The sequence below is a fragment of the Lates calcarifer genome, linkage group LG23, assembly GCF_001640805.2.
Source record: "Lates calcarifer isolate ASB-BC8 linkage group LG23, TLL_Latcal_v3, whole genome shotgun sequence".
Taxonomy (NCBI): domain Eukaryota; kingdom Metazoa; phylum Chordata; class Actinopteri; family Centropomidae; genus Lates; species Lates calcarifer.
In genome coordinates this window covers 8056390-8075557 of record NC_066855.1, presented here as the reverse complement: position 1 = coordinate 8075557, position 19168 = coordinate 8056390, and the positions used below count along the sequence as shown (strand labels likewise).

The 19168-nt window shown below is 44.6% G+C and overlaps 1 protein-coding gene across 1 annotated transcript in view; it reads right to left on the bottom strand.

The window, feature by feature from the left end:
- The window catches only part of capn15 (calpain 15), a 35813-nt gene that overhangs the window by 8822 nt on the left and 7823 nt on the right, over positions 1-19168 (bottom strand). Inside the window, 7 exon segments of the mRNA XM_018681829.2 lie at positions 952-1104; positions 2067-2192; positions 3027-3136; positions 3138-3251; positions 4107-4290; positions 6295-6503; positions 11758-13414. Of these exon segments, the coding sequence (XP_018537345.1) occupies positions 952-1104; positions 2067-2192; positions 3027-3136; positions 3138-3251; positions 4107-4290; positions 6295-6503; positions 11758-13414 (2553 nt within the window).

Below are 19168 nucleotides of genomic sequence, written 5' to 3'. Positions count from 1 at the left end.
TGTGTCTGAATGACAGGATTATTCTAATATGACAAAACACACTACGAGCCGTGACAAGTCTGAGCTTTTGCCTGCCAAATCCCTGGCAACGAAAGCAACCACAAAAAACATAACAGACACAATTCAATAATAACACCATGGTGTGGGAAACAGTGTATGATGCGCTTGTCAACAAACACAATGCACTGAAAACAAAAAAAAAACAAAAAAAACACTGTCATTCAGTTTGGTGTCAATACCAGATGGTCAGTAAAATCCGCAGAGGCATGAGATTACTGAGCCATCCATCTCACATTATGTGCGTCCATCATGGCACAATTAAAGGGCATTTTGAGAGACATTTCACCTGCACTTAGTCAACAAAAGCTTTCACATTTGCTGTTCTAAACAGCCGGTGTTGGGTAGATCCTTCCTGGGATAAACCCACACAGGAAGACATGCATTTTACATTTCTAACAGCGGTGTGTCTGGACTAAACAAAAGAAGAGGGTAAGTGTAGCGTTAGCAGCCACGGCCACCATGGCTCAAATTTAACAAGCAGGGAAAAACCCCACCATAGCAGCGGGCTCAGATATCGAATGTGAAGTCGCCTCTGTAAAAACACAGTGGAAAAATTATTATTGTTGACAAAATATCCCAGTTCAGTGTCAGTTACAGATGCTGCCATGACTCCTGAAGGCCTCTAGGGGCAGAGAGGCAAACCATAAATGAATGAGTGAATAGGCTTTAAAATGTTATTTCCATCTACAATTTGTGGGTTGCCACGTTAGGATATTGTGATGCCACTGTGGTTCCATTAGTCTTTAAAACAGGCGAACAGTTTAATGCATCTCATCAGCACAGTCTGTAATGAAACTCATTTAGACCGCCTGTTTCCTGAGCTAGACATAAAATTAAAGAGCCATTGGTCTCCACTGCATCGCACTATTTTTGTGTAGGCTTGGCTCTTACTTTATGAAGTCGGTGTACTCCATCCAGAAGACCCCCTCGCTGCTGCCATGAGCCATCAGCTCATGACGCAGGTGTTGCGGCCAGTCTGTCCACTCGTCCGACCAGCTGCCATTCCATGAGAAGCGACCCCACGGGTTACGCAGCCGCAGCAACCTGAAGCGCAGGGAAGACAGTGACAGGAAGGGAGGAAGATGATGAGACAAGGCAGGGAGAGCAGAACACAGGATCAAGTTAAAGTGACAACAGCTTTCAGTCAGCGCAGCATCTCTGCAGACTCATATTGTTCCTCTTATGGATGATTGCCTACTTTTTAACAACCCATTTCATTTTACTGCCTCCTCCCTACGGTGAAAAACTTAGGAGGTGTAATGGAAAACCATATTGGAGAGTCCCCACTTTCCAAAAAAAGTGCAGGTGAATCACTGTTTCCGGGTTGCTTTTCATCTCCTCGGGCTCCTAGCAGGAAGACTCAAACTCATTTTAGATCAAGCGCTGTGGCCCAATCTTCCACTCCGATTGCTTTATGGCAGTAAATTAAAGTGGCTGTGTGTGTGTGTGTGGCTCTTGAGCAAATTACATCTGGGATTTACGGCTGCTCTCAACTTCCTCTCGCAGGTGGGACAGAAGAAGCCTCCATTGTGTAGACTCACAATGCTTTTCTGATCAAAGTGATCAAACTCAACTGGTGGTGCACCTGTTCTCTACTGGCATCAAACCCCATTCCCCAAGCAATACATTCCCAAAGAATGACTATCAATTCTAAACTTAGGATATCTTTTCATCAGTATCTATTACAAATGATATGTAACTTTAAATTTAAGCCAAGAACCAATTTGAGAAGAATACTGTATTATTACTGCACAGCTCCTCCCAGTTTGGAACACTGTGCTAAAGGCTGGCTCCAGTATTGTGCTTACAGTGAATGAGCTGTGTACTTCAAGGTCATATGTAGGCAGGGCAGACAGTCAGTTTTTTTTCCCTTGAAAGACCAGATGTAAGGAGGAATGAATATATATATATATATATATATATATGGGAATAATATGGGAATAAACAAGAGCAAATCTAGAAGAACTCATAGAAAGGTAAAGAAGGACAGGCAGTCCTATCCTTACCTGTAACCCTGGACATCCCGTACGTCCAAGATGGAATACGCATGTCGAGGCCGCAGACCCAGAGACTCGTAGACGACGTCATCCACCTTCATGTTGCCTCCTCCACAAGATGCACCCATCAGAAACCTAAAACAACAATGACAGCAACAGAGAGTGTTAAGACAAAAGGTTGACTGCAATGTCACTGGAAAATTATAATGTTGCAAACATGCAGCATATCCCCAACAGACCTAAACGAATGGAGGCAACTAAAGGTCTATTTTCAAGTTTGCTATTTTTATAGTCAATCATTTCTTCATTTACTTATACAATATATAATATTGGTTATAATATAACCAAGAAACAAGTCTCTTTTTCTTTGTTCTGGCTAAAGTAGGCAGCCATACACAGGGTTACAGAGTTACAAAAATAGTTTAACATAACTATCGGTTACTTGTCTATAGGTCTAATTTGCAATTTGTAATTGCAGCTCCTCTTTGCTAATGAACCTTTTCCTTGTTTAGTAAAATATATGTTGTTGTGATTTTCCAGACTGTTTCCCCTTTGATATATGAAATGCTGCAGATTTCCTGACAGATGGACCTGCAGTTCGGCCACAGATGATTTGGTCCCTTTGGAGCTCTGCTAGTTGTCTCATGTTGCTTTGAAAGCTCACATATCAAAGTGCTGATTAGCAGACCTCTTTTATTACTGACATATGCTGCACATTGGCATTCATCACCTTTGTAGCACCTTAGTGTTTGTAGCTTTGATTATTATGAATACTGATCTAGAGCTTCCTTCAGATGAGATGTTTACTGTTTTGTCTATTAGCAGTGCAGTGCATGAATATATCACTCTATTGCTATGTGTGTGTTCAGTAACAAAAAGAAGGTGAATGAGTGAAAAGCAAAGCCAGCGAAGTTAATTTTTCTTGTGCCCTCATTTCACTTAAAGATTCCCATCTCCTCTATCTCTTACCCTGCCTCCTTAGAGCTGAGCATCTTAGCCCAAATGAGGTCCGTATCGATGGGTTCCTCCCGGGGGTTGGTGGAGCTGACCTGGAGCATGAGGGAGTCGCAGGGAGCCCCCTGTCAGCGTGGCCAGGCCCTCGATGGCGCGCCCCGCCTGCAGGGCGAAGTAGGAGCCGTGGAGTTTGGCCAGGGCCTTCTCAATTAGTGCCACCCACAGCTGCTTCCTCTGGGCCTGTAATGATGGGAAAGAGAAAGAGGAAATGTGAATGTGTGTGTGTGTCAGCCAGAATGGTACATCTGTGGCAGGATGTCGTGCTTGCTGCGAGGCTTGTTTTTATGGTGTTGGCTGTTTAAAGGTTTCAGAACACGATAACCTGATCATAACCTCTCATATTATTCTTTCTTATCTTATCTTACCATCCACAGTTACAGTTCTTTGACTGTTGTGTCAAAACATTTCTTACTTGTTCAGTCATCACGGTGAAGGAATTTACCTGGCCTGCCCAGCATCTCTTCTCTTTTTCTTTGTCTCCTTTGAGATAGTCTAAACAAGATTATGTAGATAAGGTATAATGTTTTACAGCATGTCCGTGTGCGTGCTTTTGTCTTCTTGTGCTTTATTTTGTTGCATAATGCAGTACTTCATTTGTCCTGTAATTGACTGACTGATTAATTAGACCTCCAGGTACGTTCCTCCTCTGTGGGATCCTCTGAGACATGCCTGTGATAAAAAGCTAGATAATGAATCAGCTTGAGCTCATATTAAGAACTTAATATTACATTGTTGTAGGGCTGCAACAATGAATGAGGTAAATGTGGCTTGATTCACTGCTTATGGATACATCAAAGAGTTCATCCACTGCTACCTTGAAGGGTCACAATGGTGTGTGAATGAAGAATTAAACCTGCATGTTTGTATGCATCAGTATGTTACTCTGGTGCTCTGTATGTACTCAAAGCCTATGATCTACAGATGATGAGTTTCTATCTTATTTCCCACTAGTCCTAGCGCCGTGTACGCAACCTCTCTGACATTAACAGCGTATCCCTCCCTACAGGATTCCACACATCCCTCTCAGTCTCTGACCTGGGAGAAGAGGAGGTAGCCGTAATCATCGCAGGGCAGCATGTCGTCCACCAGTACTGTCGTCCATGTCCCGTCTTTACATAACCGGACCTGGTAGGCCCCTTCCGGGCAGATGGTCCGGGTGATCATCACCCTCTCCACCAGCTCTGGACGCTCTGCCAGCACCGCCAGCGCGCTCAGGAACCTGAGAGAGAGAGAGAGAGGAGAGGAGAGAGAGAGAGAGAGAGATAAAACTCAATGAACTGGAAAATGGAATGTTGGATCAGGACGGACAGACGGGTGAACGAGAGGATGTGACTGAAACAAAGCGTGGAGACGACTTGAACTGAGTGGTGAAACGAATGGAGAGGAGAAGACATGAATGATCAGCTGATTGTGATGGACGGGAGGGTGGTTGAACGGGCAGGGATGAGGAGCGTCGACTGACAGACGCAATCAGAGAAAACGAACAAAAAAGAAACAGACTGACAAGCAGCCTATCAGACTCTAAATGTAGAATTAAAACATCTTCTTCTGCAAGGTACCGTGAGCATTCAAGAAGGATTTTTTTAAAAAACATAATTGCTCCTCGTTGAAAATCAATCACATTTGATGAGTCGAGCTTCTGTGCCTTCTGGTTACCTCCCCATTACTGTTAATTCACCCTGCAGCAAAAACAAACTGGCTTGCCTCCCCCTAATTAGCTTGAAAGAGAAATTAGTTAATCAAAAAAATCCAGATACATCAGGAAATGCTAATTCCTCACACAAAAGAAAACGCGGCTGGGGACACAAGGATCCAACTTAAAAGGAATATATTTTAAAGTGAACATTAGTTGGGATGAAAATGTAGAAACACATCATACAATACTGATGAAATAGCTACAAGAAGAGGAGATTTTGGGACAATAAGCTAAAAATATTTGTCTTTCTATGCTGTTGACTCACCACTAATTTTGCATTAGCGACAAAGCTAAAACTCACCAAACTGAAAAGCTACATTTGCCACCGCTAGTGCTGTCACTATCTCTACAGATAAAAGGAATATCCCTTTCAATCCATCTGTCAATGTGTGTTAGCGCAGCAGCCATTGAAGGACTGAAGCTCTTTTGTGTGGGGTTGAAAATGTGTATTATTAAAGCTATATACCATCTGCTCAAGTGGCAGCTGAGCGAGGCCGATCGGCCCATTCTGCTGCTGATGAAAAACCAATCGGCTACAAAGAATCAAATGAAAATTCAATTAGCCGTGTCATAATGTGACTCTAACATCGGCTTGTATTGCAGCCGTACCCAAGGACAAGGGCGACTAGCGCTACTTTCTTCTGCCGTCATTGGTTGGCTGGTAGGATGTTTGCTGGTTTATTAGGACAAGTGTGTGTGTGTGTGTGTGTGTGGTGTGTGTGTGTGTGTGTGTGTGTGTATTAGAGAGCGGGAGTGAGAGTGAGAATGAGAGAGATGCAGCCTCAGAGGAAGAATTTGGGTTACATCCTGTCGCGAGTGAGAGGATTCGGCTCTAGGGAGGGTTATTTTTGATAAGCTGTGTGTGCTGGTGATGGAAGTGAAAAGTTGTATTGGGACAACTTTGTGAGTGACTGTTCTTTGTTGTGTGTGTGTGTGTGTGTGTGTGTGTGTGTGGGGTGGAAGATGGCGGATAGCAACACACATATACACACACATACACAAACACCCCAAAGGGCGCACAGAACAAGGGCAGGGAGATAAAGCATGTGTCCAAACCCACATTACCGTAAATAATCTCCCTGTCAGGTGTATCTGTACATCTGTCCAACTCCACCCTGCTCTCTCAAGTCATTTAATGCTTTGACTTCTGTCATTTTTTTCTGCCTCCCAATTTCTCAGTTTCTTACTTTCTCATTCTGTACTTAATGTATCACTGCCTCTCTGCCACTGTCTCCGTCCCTCTCTCTCTCCTAGCTTCAGGCTGCACTGCTCATCTAAAGAAGACTCAGATGAAAACCACACAGACCTGAAGTGATATTTATTGTCTGTTGTATATTCTTCTGACCTTTCACAGAAAGTGAATGGAATGAAAATTTTCCATTTACTTTGGGGATTTTCAGCTATTCTTTGTCCTAGGTCAAACCATAAATCCAGGTATCTGTCCCTGTCTTTTCAAAGGCCTTTTGTAAATGACTGTCCTGTCTCTAGATCATTCTAGTTTTCAAGACTGATTAACCAGCAGCTCACCAGCAGTTTCCGAGCAGACCCTGCAGGATGTCGGAGGGCCGCGGCGTGCGGAAGACGGACCACTTCACGCCTCGGTCTTTGAAGTTGCTGCAGTTGATCTCGTGGGGGCGCAGCCACTTTTTGATTCGCTGCTGGACGCTGTCACCCTCTGGGAAGCCCACGGAGCGTGGTCCCGGGGGGAAACTGTCATCCACAAAGTTCACAGCGTTCTGAAACAGAGGACGAGAAGGGAGACGGGGTGGAAGGAGGAGAGAGAAAAGAGACAGGGAGACAAAGCAGTGAGACTGCTGAACCTATTCAAATATTGTTACCATGACTTCCATTTAAAACAGAGAGAAAAAACTAAGAAATGTGTGATTGTTAGGAGAGGAAGTCTTATCTAAAAACCCAAAAATCCATTCCCAAGGGAGCCAGTGAGAGCACTTGAAAATAAAGCTTTTCAAACAGCTAATGCAGGCTTGAAGGAAGCTTTGAGGACTAACTGTTAATCTCTACCCTGAATTTCTGATATGACAGATTTTGCAGGTGGATGAGGATTAATACAGGACTCTACAGGCCACATGAGCCTGTGGATTTTGGGCAAAGACAAGGACAAAAAACTGCCTACAAAATTTATTCATGTGGCAGGAGGAATTACTTCCACTGTCAGTGTGACAGCACACATGTGCACAGCGGGAGACCAAATGTTGTGCCATGTACCAGCCAGGATACAGGAGACAAATGCAAATCAGTTTCGAATATTTGAAGCACCTCACTTTCTGACATATTCCCCTCAGAGCACTAAGCATTTCAAAATGTCACACTGGATATTAACACACTGAAATGTAGCTGCTTCTCTACTGTACACACGACCTGGACTACATGGATACATTAACAGATAAAGACACCCAATCTGACACACTATCTGCCCATCTAAAACTCTCCTGTACAAACCTGAGAGGGCAAACAGCCACACACGCAACCCTATCCGGTTTCCTATTTGTGGTGTCAGAAGTGGGCTCAGCCAGTTGTGTTGCGAGGCAGGCAGGGGATGTAATGTGGGCACCCCGCTGGTGGCTCACAGTGAAGCGAATTGATTAGCCGCCATCCCCCGCAATCCAATTCTGTAGCTTGGATGCAGTATTAGGCGCCAGACAGGATCGCTCCAATGCCGCCTTGCCACCCAGACCATCTGAGGTCTCCATGTAGCTTACTGATTCTGTAGCTCACTGGCTTATGTTTGACTCTTGTACTGGCTTTTATAGTACAGGCTTAGAGGGGCAACGTGGATTTACCGCAGAGGTGGAGAGGGAAGCTTTGGCCCTGGACATATAGAGAGAGTATACTTCAAACTAATATCACTCACAGAGCACAGTCTGTACATAAACAAGACCAGAGAATAATGAGAGAAACAAGGCTGTGATCAGTGACATGGGGTTAAAGAGTCACCCTCATTAAGTCCAAATTGTTCCTGTCAGAGCTCATCTCCAGCTACTGGCTGTAAGGTAGTTACTGTAACTTTTCTCTTATGAGGCAGGTGTGAATACAGAAGAAAAAAATAAAATAAAATGCGTCCATCTTAGTCCATACATACTATTAATGCAAAGCTGTGCACTTGCAGAGTTTTTTACATTCTAGCAATCACCAGTTTATTTTCACACTCTCTCATGCAGGTTAAATGGAACCTCAGTTGATGAATAAACCACGAGGGCCTGATGATAATAGTACACAGTACACCCAGTGTGTGCTAGGAATGTCTGCAATGTGCTTCTACATATTTTTAATGCATCCTTTCACATCCAGAGGGTACTGTTGTTGAACTCACCTCTCCATGGACACGGACATATTTGTGCAAATTGTTATGATGATGTAATAATCAGCAGGATGGCCTGTTGCAGTCAGCCCATAAAGAACAGATACAGCAAGCAGCTCCCCCATAGAGATAAAATATACCACTAATTATAATATATGAAAAAGTATGTAAAAATATATAAGCATTTAAGTAACATGAAAAAAGACATAAAGTTAGTGTCACAAACTATTACATGTTTGGATTGTGTAGGTGCCTGTAGTATGAATAACATGAACATATACAAAAACATTTCCATGTTACTCAGGACGTCACATGTGTTGTGACGTCTATTCAGCGTAAGTCTAGCTGACTGTCCTCAACGAGTGAACCCGGTGCCACTGTCTCTGATTCTATCACTGGGCACATGCCAGCATGCAAACCCAAGACTGCAAAAAGCTACTTTAGTGCTGAGCTAGGAAAACCTGCTGCCTTCCTGCCACCTCCCAGACTACACAGAACTGGCAGCCATACAAGGCCTTTTTTTGAGGATAGTAAGCTTGTAGCTAGTCATCTACATGTTACAGACGACGCATTGATCTTGGGAAAAATGTGGTGACAAGGAACTATAGAGCTGGATTTCACAGAGCCACATTTATTTAATCCAAAACAAAAGCTTCCCAGAACAGCCTGGCACGTACGAAACTGTCACAGGCAGAGAAAACCTGTCACTGCGGGCAGTCACAACTTCCAATCCAACATGTAAACCAAAACCCCCAGATAAAACCCTAAGTGTGGCGAAAACTCAAGCAACAAGTTGCGCAGAGGGTGGTGTTAAAGAGAGGAATAAAACAAATCAAAGTCAATCTGTTGCCATGGTGCCAGTTTTTTGTTGCTCCCTCACAGGGTGACATGGAGAGGGAACACAGGGACCGGTTCCAGCCATGCTGGGTTTTACAGTTCACAAGCGGCGCTGACGGCTCTTAGCAGCATTTACTCGTTTGGCACAGTGAGTAAGCGGACACGCTCTGGGGCACTGGCATCAAGCGTGCACCTCTCCCTCTCAAAACCAATCAAGGAGAGTAGAGAAGCAAAGAGGCAAGAGAAACAAACTGCACTCAGGTGAAGAGGGAATAATATTTCTTACACCATAACTCCAGCCTTCATTTTTGGTCTTTATTGATTGCTGCAATCTGGACCAACTCTGCAGTAACTTATACAGAAAATTTCATCAGCAACACCATCTGCTACAACCTAGTGAGTCTAGAAAGAAAATCAGAAGTAAACAAATAAAAACTTGCGGTGTGAAACTTGTGTGATCAGACTGCCCACGCACTTTGCAACGAGGGTAAACCAAAAGCTTTTATCATTATTACATTTTGACCACCAGTGTTTTTGGTGCTTGCCAAGTGTTCATGCCTTGACAGAGATGTATTAGAAAGACTAGCGCCTGTTGTTTACCAATTTTACCCCCCTTCATCTCCCTGACCCCTAAAACCGAGCTGCAGCGGTTGATGCTGTTAGTGATTACATTCACTATAGGGAAGCGGATCATTTCTGCTCCTCTTCCCTCTCTAGCTCTGCTGCTAAAAATAGACCAGCCCTGTGTTCACCTTAACACACACACAGCCAGCCACACATTAACTGCTACACTGGAGAATTGAGTGCAGTCGTGTGGAGAGGGTGGGATGGCGGGGGGAAGAGGGGGAGTGCAGTGAGTGGCAAGGGGAAAGCATATTTTGAGATATTAGCAGAGAGGAAAGGCAAAAAAAACAAAAAACAGGATGAGCATGTGGTGATAGATGTGATGGAAGGAGATGGGATAAAAAGAGAGATGAAGAAGGGGAAAGTACTTTGAAGAGTGCAGAGGGGGCAGAGCTGGGGAGGAGGCAGTCTACAATATTTGGAAGAGAAAAGGTAAGAAAGAGTTGCTTAAATGTTGATCTTAAATTTGGAAAAAAAAGGATGGAAAGGCGGCGGGGATGAGGGATCTCCGATATCCTTCCTTCCCACTGAGCCTGCTTCCCTCCCACGCTCGCAGCAGTGAGCCCTGTGACTTTCAAAGAAGACATTAATAATGCATTCTAAAGCTCACTTCATGCTATTGTAAACATGGCATGAGAGGTGCCATGGTGGTGCAGTAAGTGGGAATTCATCAGACGCCCCCAAAAATTCAGAAAATATGCGCCACCTCCAAAAAAAATGGTTCTGCAATGTCTGTATGATTTCTGAGGTTTAATTTGTCAAATCTGGTTTGTCTCATTAGCATGGGTGTTAACAAATGGTCTCAAGCCCCAAGTAGCATCTCCATAACAACATAACACGGGCTCATTAAAGGTTCAGCATGCAGTGACATGTGAGCATGAACGATGCAAAGAGGCGATGCAAAGAGGGCAACGCAAAGGTCTTCACATCTTAACTATACTGTTGTTGCTATGGGAAGGGCACCTCCATGTCTCCAAACAGCTGTGACACTTTGAATCAAACCAATCTGGGCTCATGAATGACACAATTGACCTTTCTTCATCTTTGAACATTAAATGCTGAGGCGCTGGAGTGGGTGAAATGCATAATAATTTTAGGTTGTTATGACAACAGACAAGCCTGTAATTACAAAAGCATAATGATGTTTTTTTTCTAAGGTTTTGCCCTGTGACAGTTACATAGCTTAATGAAAATGTTCTGTTTCAGGGTGTATATTGATATAAAAAGGAGCGTTTAACAAGAACCACAGTTCTGATGTTTTAATAACTTGGCAAATTGAAGCAGTGAAATTCACTTTAAAGGGAAATTACATTCAGAATGATGAAGAATTTTTTTATCTCTCACAGACAGGTCCACTATTATACAGTTAAATATATTTCATTAAGTAGTCTAGAACTCTAAGTTGTGGTTGGAGTCAACTGAGGACAGGAAATGGAGAGTCTGACTCAAACTAAACCCATCCCAACCATCTATTCAGAGCAAACAATAAAACTGGACTCATTATAGCCTCTCATACAAGAGTTACAGTCCTGCAACAGAGAATTTTAGAAATTTTGTGAAGTGACTTCACTGTGACTGAGGGCAGGTTGTAGTCTGGATATAAAAATGAGACGCTCTGCATTTGCAGCTCATTTAGGTGGCCAAGATTCGCCCGCTGGTCGTTTAAAACTCAGCTAACGAAGCAAGTGCAAACAGAGGCAATGACAAAGCCTATTAGCATTTCTCTGAAATTAGAGAGATTGTGGGAGTGGGAACAATGCCAGATCCTTAACAAAAAAAGGAATTACAATGAAGGAACTGTGCTCTGCAAGGCAATGTGCGCCCTGTGACGCATTTGAAATAAGCAGACATTGACTCCTCAAACAAGTGAGGGAAAACTCAACAAAATGAAAAGGCAACGGTGACACACAGAGAACTCATAGTTTCAGGACAACAAATAACCAATATCAGTTGCCTATGGATGGAAACTTGCTACTGGGACAAGGCTTTAGTTTTCACACTTTAAAGATAATACATATTCAGTATAATAGAAAAACCTACCATTAGCAAGATCTTATTAAGAGATAGAGATCCAAGTGGTACAACAGCTCTCACCACAGATAGTCCCAAGCCCTTATAATTTACTAATGACATGCAACACTTCTGAGCCAAGTGTCATTAAAGTGTTGATGTTTTTTGTGTTTCCCAGCTACAATTCATTTTGCTCTTACCTCTCTGCAGAAGCTGACTATGTTCTCCCAGAGCTCCTTGGCCTCGCCCTCATCATTTCGTCGACGGGCCTCCACATGCATGCTCTCTCTCCTCTTCAGAGGCTTCACCACTTTGCGAAGGGTGAGGTACTGCTGGGGTGTGTGGCACGCTCCACAGTTCTTGGCCTTGACGTCATTGAGCAGCGTACATGCCGGGCAGCCCCACTGCCCGGCCTTTTCTTGAAGGCTTGATGAGGTGGAGGAATTGGAAGAAATAGCAGAGGAGGAGGGAGGGTAGCCCCGGGTCTGTTTCCGTGTTTTATGACCTGAGGAGGATGAAGAGGAGGAAGGTGTGCAGGAGCAGGATGCGGTACTGGACCCCGACGGGAGGCCACAGTGTGTACAGCAGCGGGACAGGGGCACCTGCTGCTCCTGAAAGCCATGCAGTTTGGAAGAACCACAGGCTGAGCACTTGGGGGCCCCAGTAGGGTTGCGCAGCGTGCACTTGGAGCAGGCCCAGGTGCTAAAGTCCGGGCTGGAGGGGCTGGCTGGGGTAAATCGTACTGTCTCGCAGCCCACAAGATCAATGAGGTCAGCGCCAGCCCGCGATGATCGGCAGGCCTCGCACTTAGAGGAGCTACCTGGGTTGGGCAATGAGCAACTAGGGCACTTCCAGGTGGAGGCTGCTGAGGAAGCAACAGGCAGGTGGGGGTTCAGCGGGTGATGCTGAGGGTCTTCTTCCTCCAAGATACTGAGGCGCTTGCTAGGGTACGAAGGTTCCTGGGGTTGGGCATGTTTGGGCTTGGCTGGCCGCTGCGGGCCTGGCTGGGGTGGCACACTGGCCGTTGAAGGTGAAGTGGGACTGGGAGTGTTGGTACCTGTGTTTGGCGGGCGCCCTGGGGGGGGCACCTCCCTCCTGCTGCGGGGAACAGGGTTGTTCTGGAGGGAGGAGAAAGAGGCAAACGGGGAGGAGAGGGACTGTGCGGAGACATGGGGAGGTTCTTGAGGATCAGAAGGAGGGGCTGGGGGAGAGTCATCTGTTAGGTCTATAAGTAGTGGGGCAGCTCCTGCTGTGTGAGCAGGAAATCCCAGCACAGGGGTGCGCACCTCAGGCACCACAAGAGCCTCTGGGGGGATTTTAGGCAAAGACAGTTTCCTGGGCCCACCGCAGGCTGAGCACGACAGAGCCACGGGTGTGTTGAGGAGGGTGCAGCGAGGGCAAGCCCAGCCCGAGTGCTGCCCCTCCAGGCTGCCCACCTCTCCATTGCTCTCAGACCGTCGTAGCACTTCCTCCTTGGCCGGATGCTGTCCGTGGGGCTCGAGCAGAACTGTGGGGGTGACAGCGGGTGTTGCAGGTTCGTTCGGAGCAGAAGGGAGACCGTTGGCAGTGGCAGCTATGGTGGTGGTAGGGGGTGTGTGAGTGGCAGGCGAAGGTCCGAAACCACAGACAGTGCAGGCTCCAGATCCCTGGGGATTGTTGAGGGTACAGCGGGGGCAGGCCCAGCGATGCTCCTCAGTGCTGCTCAGCCGCAGGATCTGGTTAAGGTCAGGCTTCTGGCGCGGTGCCTCACAAATGGAACAGCGAGGTGCTGCGCCGACATTTAAGTAGGTGCAGCGTCCACATGACCACTCACTGCCTCGCACTGCTGCTGCCATGGAGCCAGGGGAGTGAGAGTGGCTGGAAAACAGTAAACAGAGTCAAAACAAATTCAACAGGCATATAAGTTAGCAATACATTCTTCCACATAACTGGAATTGCTTAGCAATAATATATGCATATCAAATATCCCACTGCTACTGCTCTGAGAATGAAGTCTCAGTGGACCAGTATGAGAAAAGGAAAAGACAGAAGTAAGATGGGGTCAGAAAGGGTGAGAAATGAGAAATTATGAAGAAGCCTCGGGACCAATACATGCTTTCAGTCAACTAGGGGTGAGTATCTAAAGGAAGAGAAGATAGCAAAAACGTCTCTGTGACTGCATGAGATGGGAAGATGGACAGAATTAGAAAAGAAAAATAGAGTGTGAAAGGGAAAGATTAGCCAGTGCAGGGGAAAAAAATCAAATCTCCCTCCTGGGGGCACTAAGGGCAGTAAATCCATACACAATGGCCACATGATTAGAGCCAGGAAGACAGCACTTAGAGAGGAGGAGCCAGAGGAGAGGAGAGGAGTGAGGAGGCTGCTATTGCCGCAGAATACTAAGGCAAGCGTTCCCTGAGTGCTCCTGACTGACACTTATTAGAATGGAAAAAAACACACAGGATCTCTTCCACTTCATATTAGCACCTCTCCCCCCCTTTTACTCAGTGAATGTTAATGCAGGGTAGAGAGGGGCAATTTAAGGTCATGTCAATCCCATGCCCAAATGAATTTCCAAATGAATTTTGAATGGATGGGTCTATTAATTCTGGCAGTGCTTCCAACTTTGGCATATTTAAATGGCAAATCATTCATACGGCTGGATTTAAAGCAATTTAAAAACAGCTACTATCAACACCTTTGACAGGACTTCAGCAGTGTAAACACTGCAGAGGGAAATGTGAGGAGAGGAGAATGCATCAGTTTTGATTCGGGGGGGGGGGGGCAATCCATCTATCTAGTCAGGCTGCTAAAGTTGATTTCCACCTCCTACACATAATAACCTGAAGCAGTCTGTTGTTTTGAATTGACTTATATGTACTATTCATTCTGTGTGCCTGCAGTTCAGTCAATCTGGTTTATTGATAGTGGCTGTATTAGCGTGTTTTGGGAGGAAGCTGCTCAGTTGGATACCTCCAGAGTGCAAGGGTGGGGGTGGGGGTGGGAAGTTTGGAGAGGGACAGCCCCGAGGGACGGATGTGGTTGCTGTCTGGACAAGCCCATAAAAATGTCACTGTCACTCAAGCTGCTCATGTGTGAACACCAACATGGAAAAGGTAATGTGGGGACTGTAGCGGGGGGTAAGGTGCTAAGAGCTGGAATACTACGATGCCCTTTGCATTAATCCCAGTGGCAAGGATGCTGCGCAAAGATGACCACAGATTTTGAGGACCTGGTCACAATTATCCCTCTATTTAATTTTAGTTGGGGAACTATGCTGACATCCAATGCTGCTTTGACAAAGGGCAAGCAGTGGTTTATTACTATTTAGTAAAATGTCTGTACCCCCTTTAGTTTATTTTTCTATGAAAAACATACTTTCACAATTCTTTTGTTGTTTTCATATTAGGGCTTGAAAAAAAAAAAAACAACCTCAGAATCTATGTGACACTTTTACGCCACTGAGAGTCTTGTATGGGTGACTGCTGGTTGACCGGCCTGGGTCCTGCTCTTCTCCACTGCAGCGCCATGTGTCCTGGCCAGCTAACTGCCCTCAGTTCAACTCCATTAAACCCTTTCAAACCAGCCGAATCCTCAAAACCCAGGGGAACCTCTTACAGAAAACCTCTCGCACCCAGCTCCTCTCCTCACGTCAGCTCTCCTCCCTGAGGTAAGGAGGAAAATGACAGCAGCAGAGGGATACTAATGTCTCTTTGTTGCTGTGGGTCCTTACTGCTGGCTGTGTATGTAGGCATGTAGCTATATTTACTTGTAGATGCAGCGACATAGTTGCTTGGTTTATTGTCAAACCACATTTGTGCCTCAGTTTGTGTGTGTCCTTGGCCCCAAGGCAGCAAAAGTATGGAAGCAGAAGTGTTTTATGTCAGGAGCCATTAGCACTGCATTCATTCTCCTGAGCTGGAGTCAGCACTCCAACATAAACCAGGGCCCCCAGAATGAGGAGGAAACTCAACCCTCCAATGATAATAAAAAGAGCAAACTTAGGAAAACACAATCTTTGTGAGGACACACAAACACTGTGAGATCAGTACTTGGCTCTTTGTTTTGCTTTCATCCCACGGGAATATCTGCCATGTCCTCCTGGTAGCTATGAAATATTTAATGTTCTTAACCTTAAAAATTAACACAGAAATGGTGTACGTGCAGCATCAGTCACCGAGTAATAATTAGGGGGGAAAAAGCATCAAAATCATTTGGCTAAAATGATTCTTTACTAGGCTCTGAAAATATTTCAAACTATCCTCAAACAACCTATGCTGTGACCTCAGAATACAACACATACCCCCACCCCCTGAGCAGTTTAGTTAAATGTGGTTCAATTAAGTGGCAACCCCATGCTAGTATTGATGGCATGTGTTCACACCACGCTTAGCTCTCCAAAGGCTTGCCTATGTGAGGGCCGCAAACAGCAATGAGGACGACAACAGCAACGACAACGAGTGTCAACACCTCATGTTTGATGACAGTTTCTTCCCCCTGGCCATTTTCATAACTGTCAGGCCTCTTTCATCTCTGGCGAGAGAGCACAGTCATGGTGTCAGCCACGCAGAGACTTTGTCAAAGCAATTGATTTGGTTCTCGCTGGAGCACAGGGATTGCAAATTCATTAGGTTTCTGTCTGCAGCAGGCGTTGTAAGAGTTCTTCATCGAAATAATCAAACTCTCAAGGAATTATTAATATCTAGCTTGATTATCTCATTATTATCTGTTGTAAGTATTGTACCTATCAGATGAAAATAACATGATGAGTAACTACAACCACAATCCTGGCCCTTAGTTTAAAGGATTCTTTGTGAATGCATCACAAGTACACACATACACACACACACACTTGCACACTGTCATATGAACAGTACATGCCTGCAGCAGAGGATGAACCACTATAGCTTGTGATCCCCGCACCCTACTTAAAAGGATGCTTTCCATGTACAGTACATGCTCCGCTCATTCACAGGAGTGTGCACAAACACACACACAGACACACACACAAATCTTTTGTCCTTGGCCCTGTGTTCAGTGGAGCTGTTCTAAAAGTGCCCACTTCAGCTCCTCAGCTCCTCAGTGTCGCAGACCTGGGCGAGAAGCCAATAGCTTACAGTGGGGAGAGAGAGAGAGAGAGAGTGCAAGAGAGAGAGACCTCACCTCTAGAAAACCCATCTTTTTGCAATGAGGTCCTCAATGCAGCCTGCTGCCCATAAAGTACCTGCTCCCAGTCTAAATTCACTTAAGTAAGGGCATCAATGACCCCTGGCCAACCAATTTTTCAATGCTTCACTGGGTGTAAGACAATCATAGAGTACTTCAGCAGACTATTACAATGAGTGTGAGCTCTAAAACGCTCAGTGAAAACGAGTGAACCGGCGAAATCTTGGTAAGCCCAAGAAGTTAAATTAACTGCCACAACTGAGACGTCTGCAAGTATCAGCTGAGAGCAACAGAGTAAAAAGGTGAAGAACGTAGACAATCCTGGACGTAGGATGAGTCAGTAAGGCTGTAAGAAATGCTAAGGCTAGGGTAAACCCACAAAAGCAGTGCGTAGGCCACCTACGGATGGCTGCTTGGATTCACTCGGCATACTGAACTCTGTTGCTAGATCAAATGAGCCCAATCTCGCCAGCTTCTCACTAAGAGACATTTGGCCTTTGTGCGACAGTCATTAGCACTGCCTTTCCAAGGATGGCCCTGAGCCCAGGGCCTGAAGGGAAGGTGTGATACCCTCCTTGGCCGTTGGGGGCAGAGAGTTAGAGAGTCCTGGTTTTATTCATTCAACACAAAAACAAGCATCACCAGGAAACTGGATGCTATCATCATGGACAGTCCGTTTCCTTGGTGATTAGACACAGCAATAAAACCACTAAACCACTTCTACAAGCACATTCATCTATTAAGACAAAACTGTTAAACTATTCAACAATTCAAACACTTAGGTGAATGTCTAATGAATTAATCCTGGCATTAGACTAAGGTAAAGCAAAAAAGGAGTCAGTCAGTACTTCAGAGACGTAATATAACAGATGGCTTGCCAGTCAGCTTACAGCAAGTGTCACACAGGGTTTCCATGACACTTTTTTTTTTTGCAAAACACAAGGTCTGTCAGAGCTTTGACTGTAAACACTGGTAACCACACAGAATGCCATCATGGTTTTTAATCTACACTCTCATTACCCATCAGATGGATTAATAACAACTAAATTACAAATGATCAACATGTCGAGTCAGCTTCCTGGTATGAGACTTGGCAGATAATAAACAGGATCCCAACTGTAAGTAGGTGCTGGTACCAGCTACACTTGGAATGTGTAGCTTATATTGAAAGCCAGTACATGCCAAGACAAATCAACCATGAGCTAAACCCCAAGGCAACCACAAAGTGTATCGCTGTATGATTAAAAGTATTTTCATGGTAAACTGAACTTAGTCAACTGGCTCAACAGTTGCTGGATGTGGTGAAGTGAACTTGCCCGTATGGGCGGTGCTCGTAATCAATTATGTAGCCAATCCATAAAGAGCCAGAGCAATCCATACAGTGCTGGGTCAAGCTTGTAAGTAGACTTTACATGTATCTTTGACAGGGCCTGTAGCCACTTAGACTTTTGCACAACCTGCTGAGAGCAGAGAAAATGTACTTTCTAATAAATTTGACCAATAGCAAAACACATCTCTATTACAAATGAGAAAAATTAGATTCCAACCCTTAAACAATTCCTATCGTGTTTTTAAAAATGCAACAAATCAGTGCTGTAATGACTGGCTACTCAATTAAATACTCACATTTTCTTACAATCAACAATCATCCCTTTTAATTTGAAAATACGTCAAATAGGCCACAGCCTCACAAACTTAAGCTTTCAGATCATTAGTAATTGATCATTTGGGGTTTCCTTGAAGCAATTTCAAGACACTCACATGGGGTCAATTAAGTCTAATGAATTATCAATAGATTAATCAATACTGTAAATAATCAGAGCCATACTGCCTTGCCTTCTTGCTAAAAGCTGCAAAATACATACTTTCATTCAGTAATCCTTGCTAGCCTTGATCTTCACAATATTTTTTAATGCACTGAATTGTATGTATTAGGTGATTAATGTTTACATAAGGTATTAAGGCCTATACTTTTATCTTTTTAAATTATTTATTCTACTTCTATTGTTTCCTCTTAAGATTTCAGTCTTGAATTATAGTGTATCAAACAACAGTGTGTCAGCTGTTGTTTGACTTCAACTTTTTACAATGCCAAAACTTATTACGCCCCAGGTGTGAACATTCGTCTGGTTCATTTGAATCTGGGATTACTAATAGACCGTGTGAGGCTGGATAACTCTAGGTAGCCTGACTGTGCTGAACCCGCTTTGCGAGACAGACTCCAGATGTAGCTTCCCCCACCCTTCCACCCACAACCCCACTCCACTCACACACAAACACGCTCAAATAAAGTGAGTCAACCTTGTGATAAATATTTACAGGCACAGTTTTGTGTGAACACAGGAGAGAGAACTGTAGAAGTAGATACTGGAGCTAATAAAATGTTTATGTTAGAAAAATGTCAAGGCCGTTGTGCAATGGACAATGAACCTGTTTAATAGCTGCAACCCTAGAAGTGATTTTCAT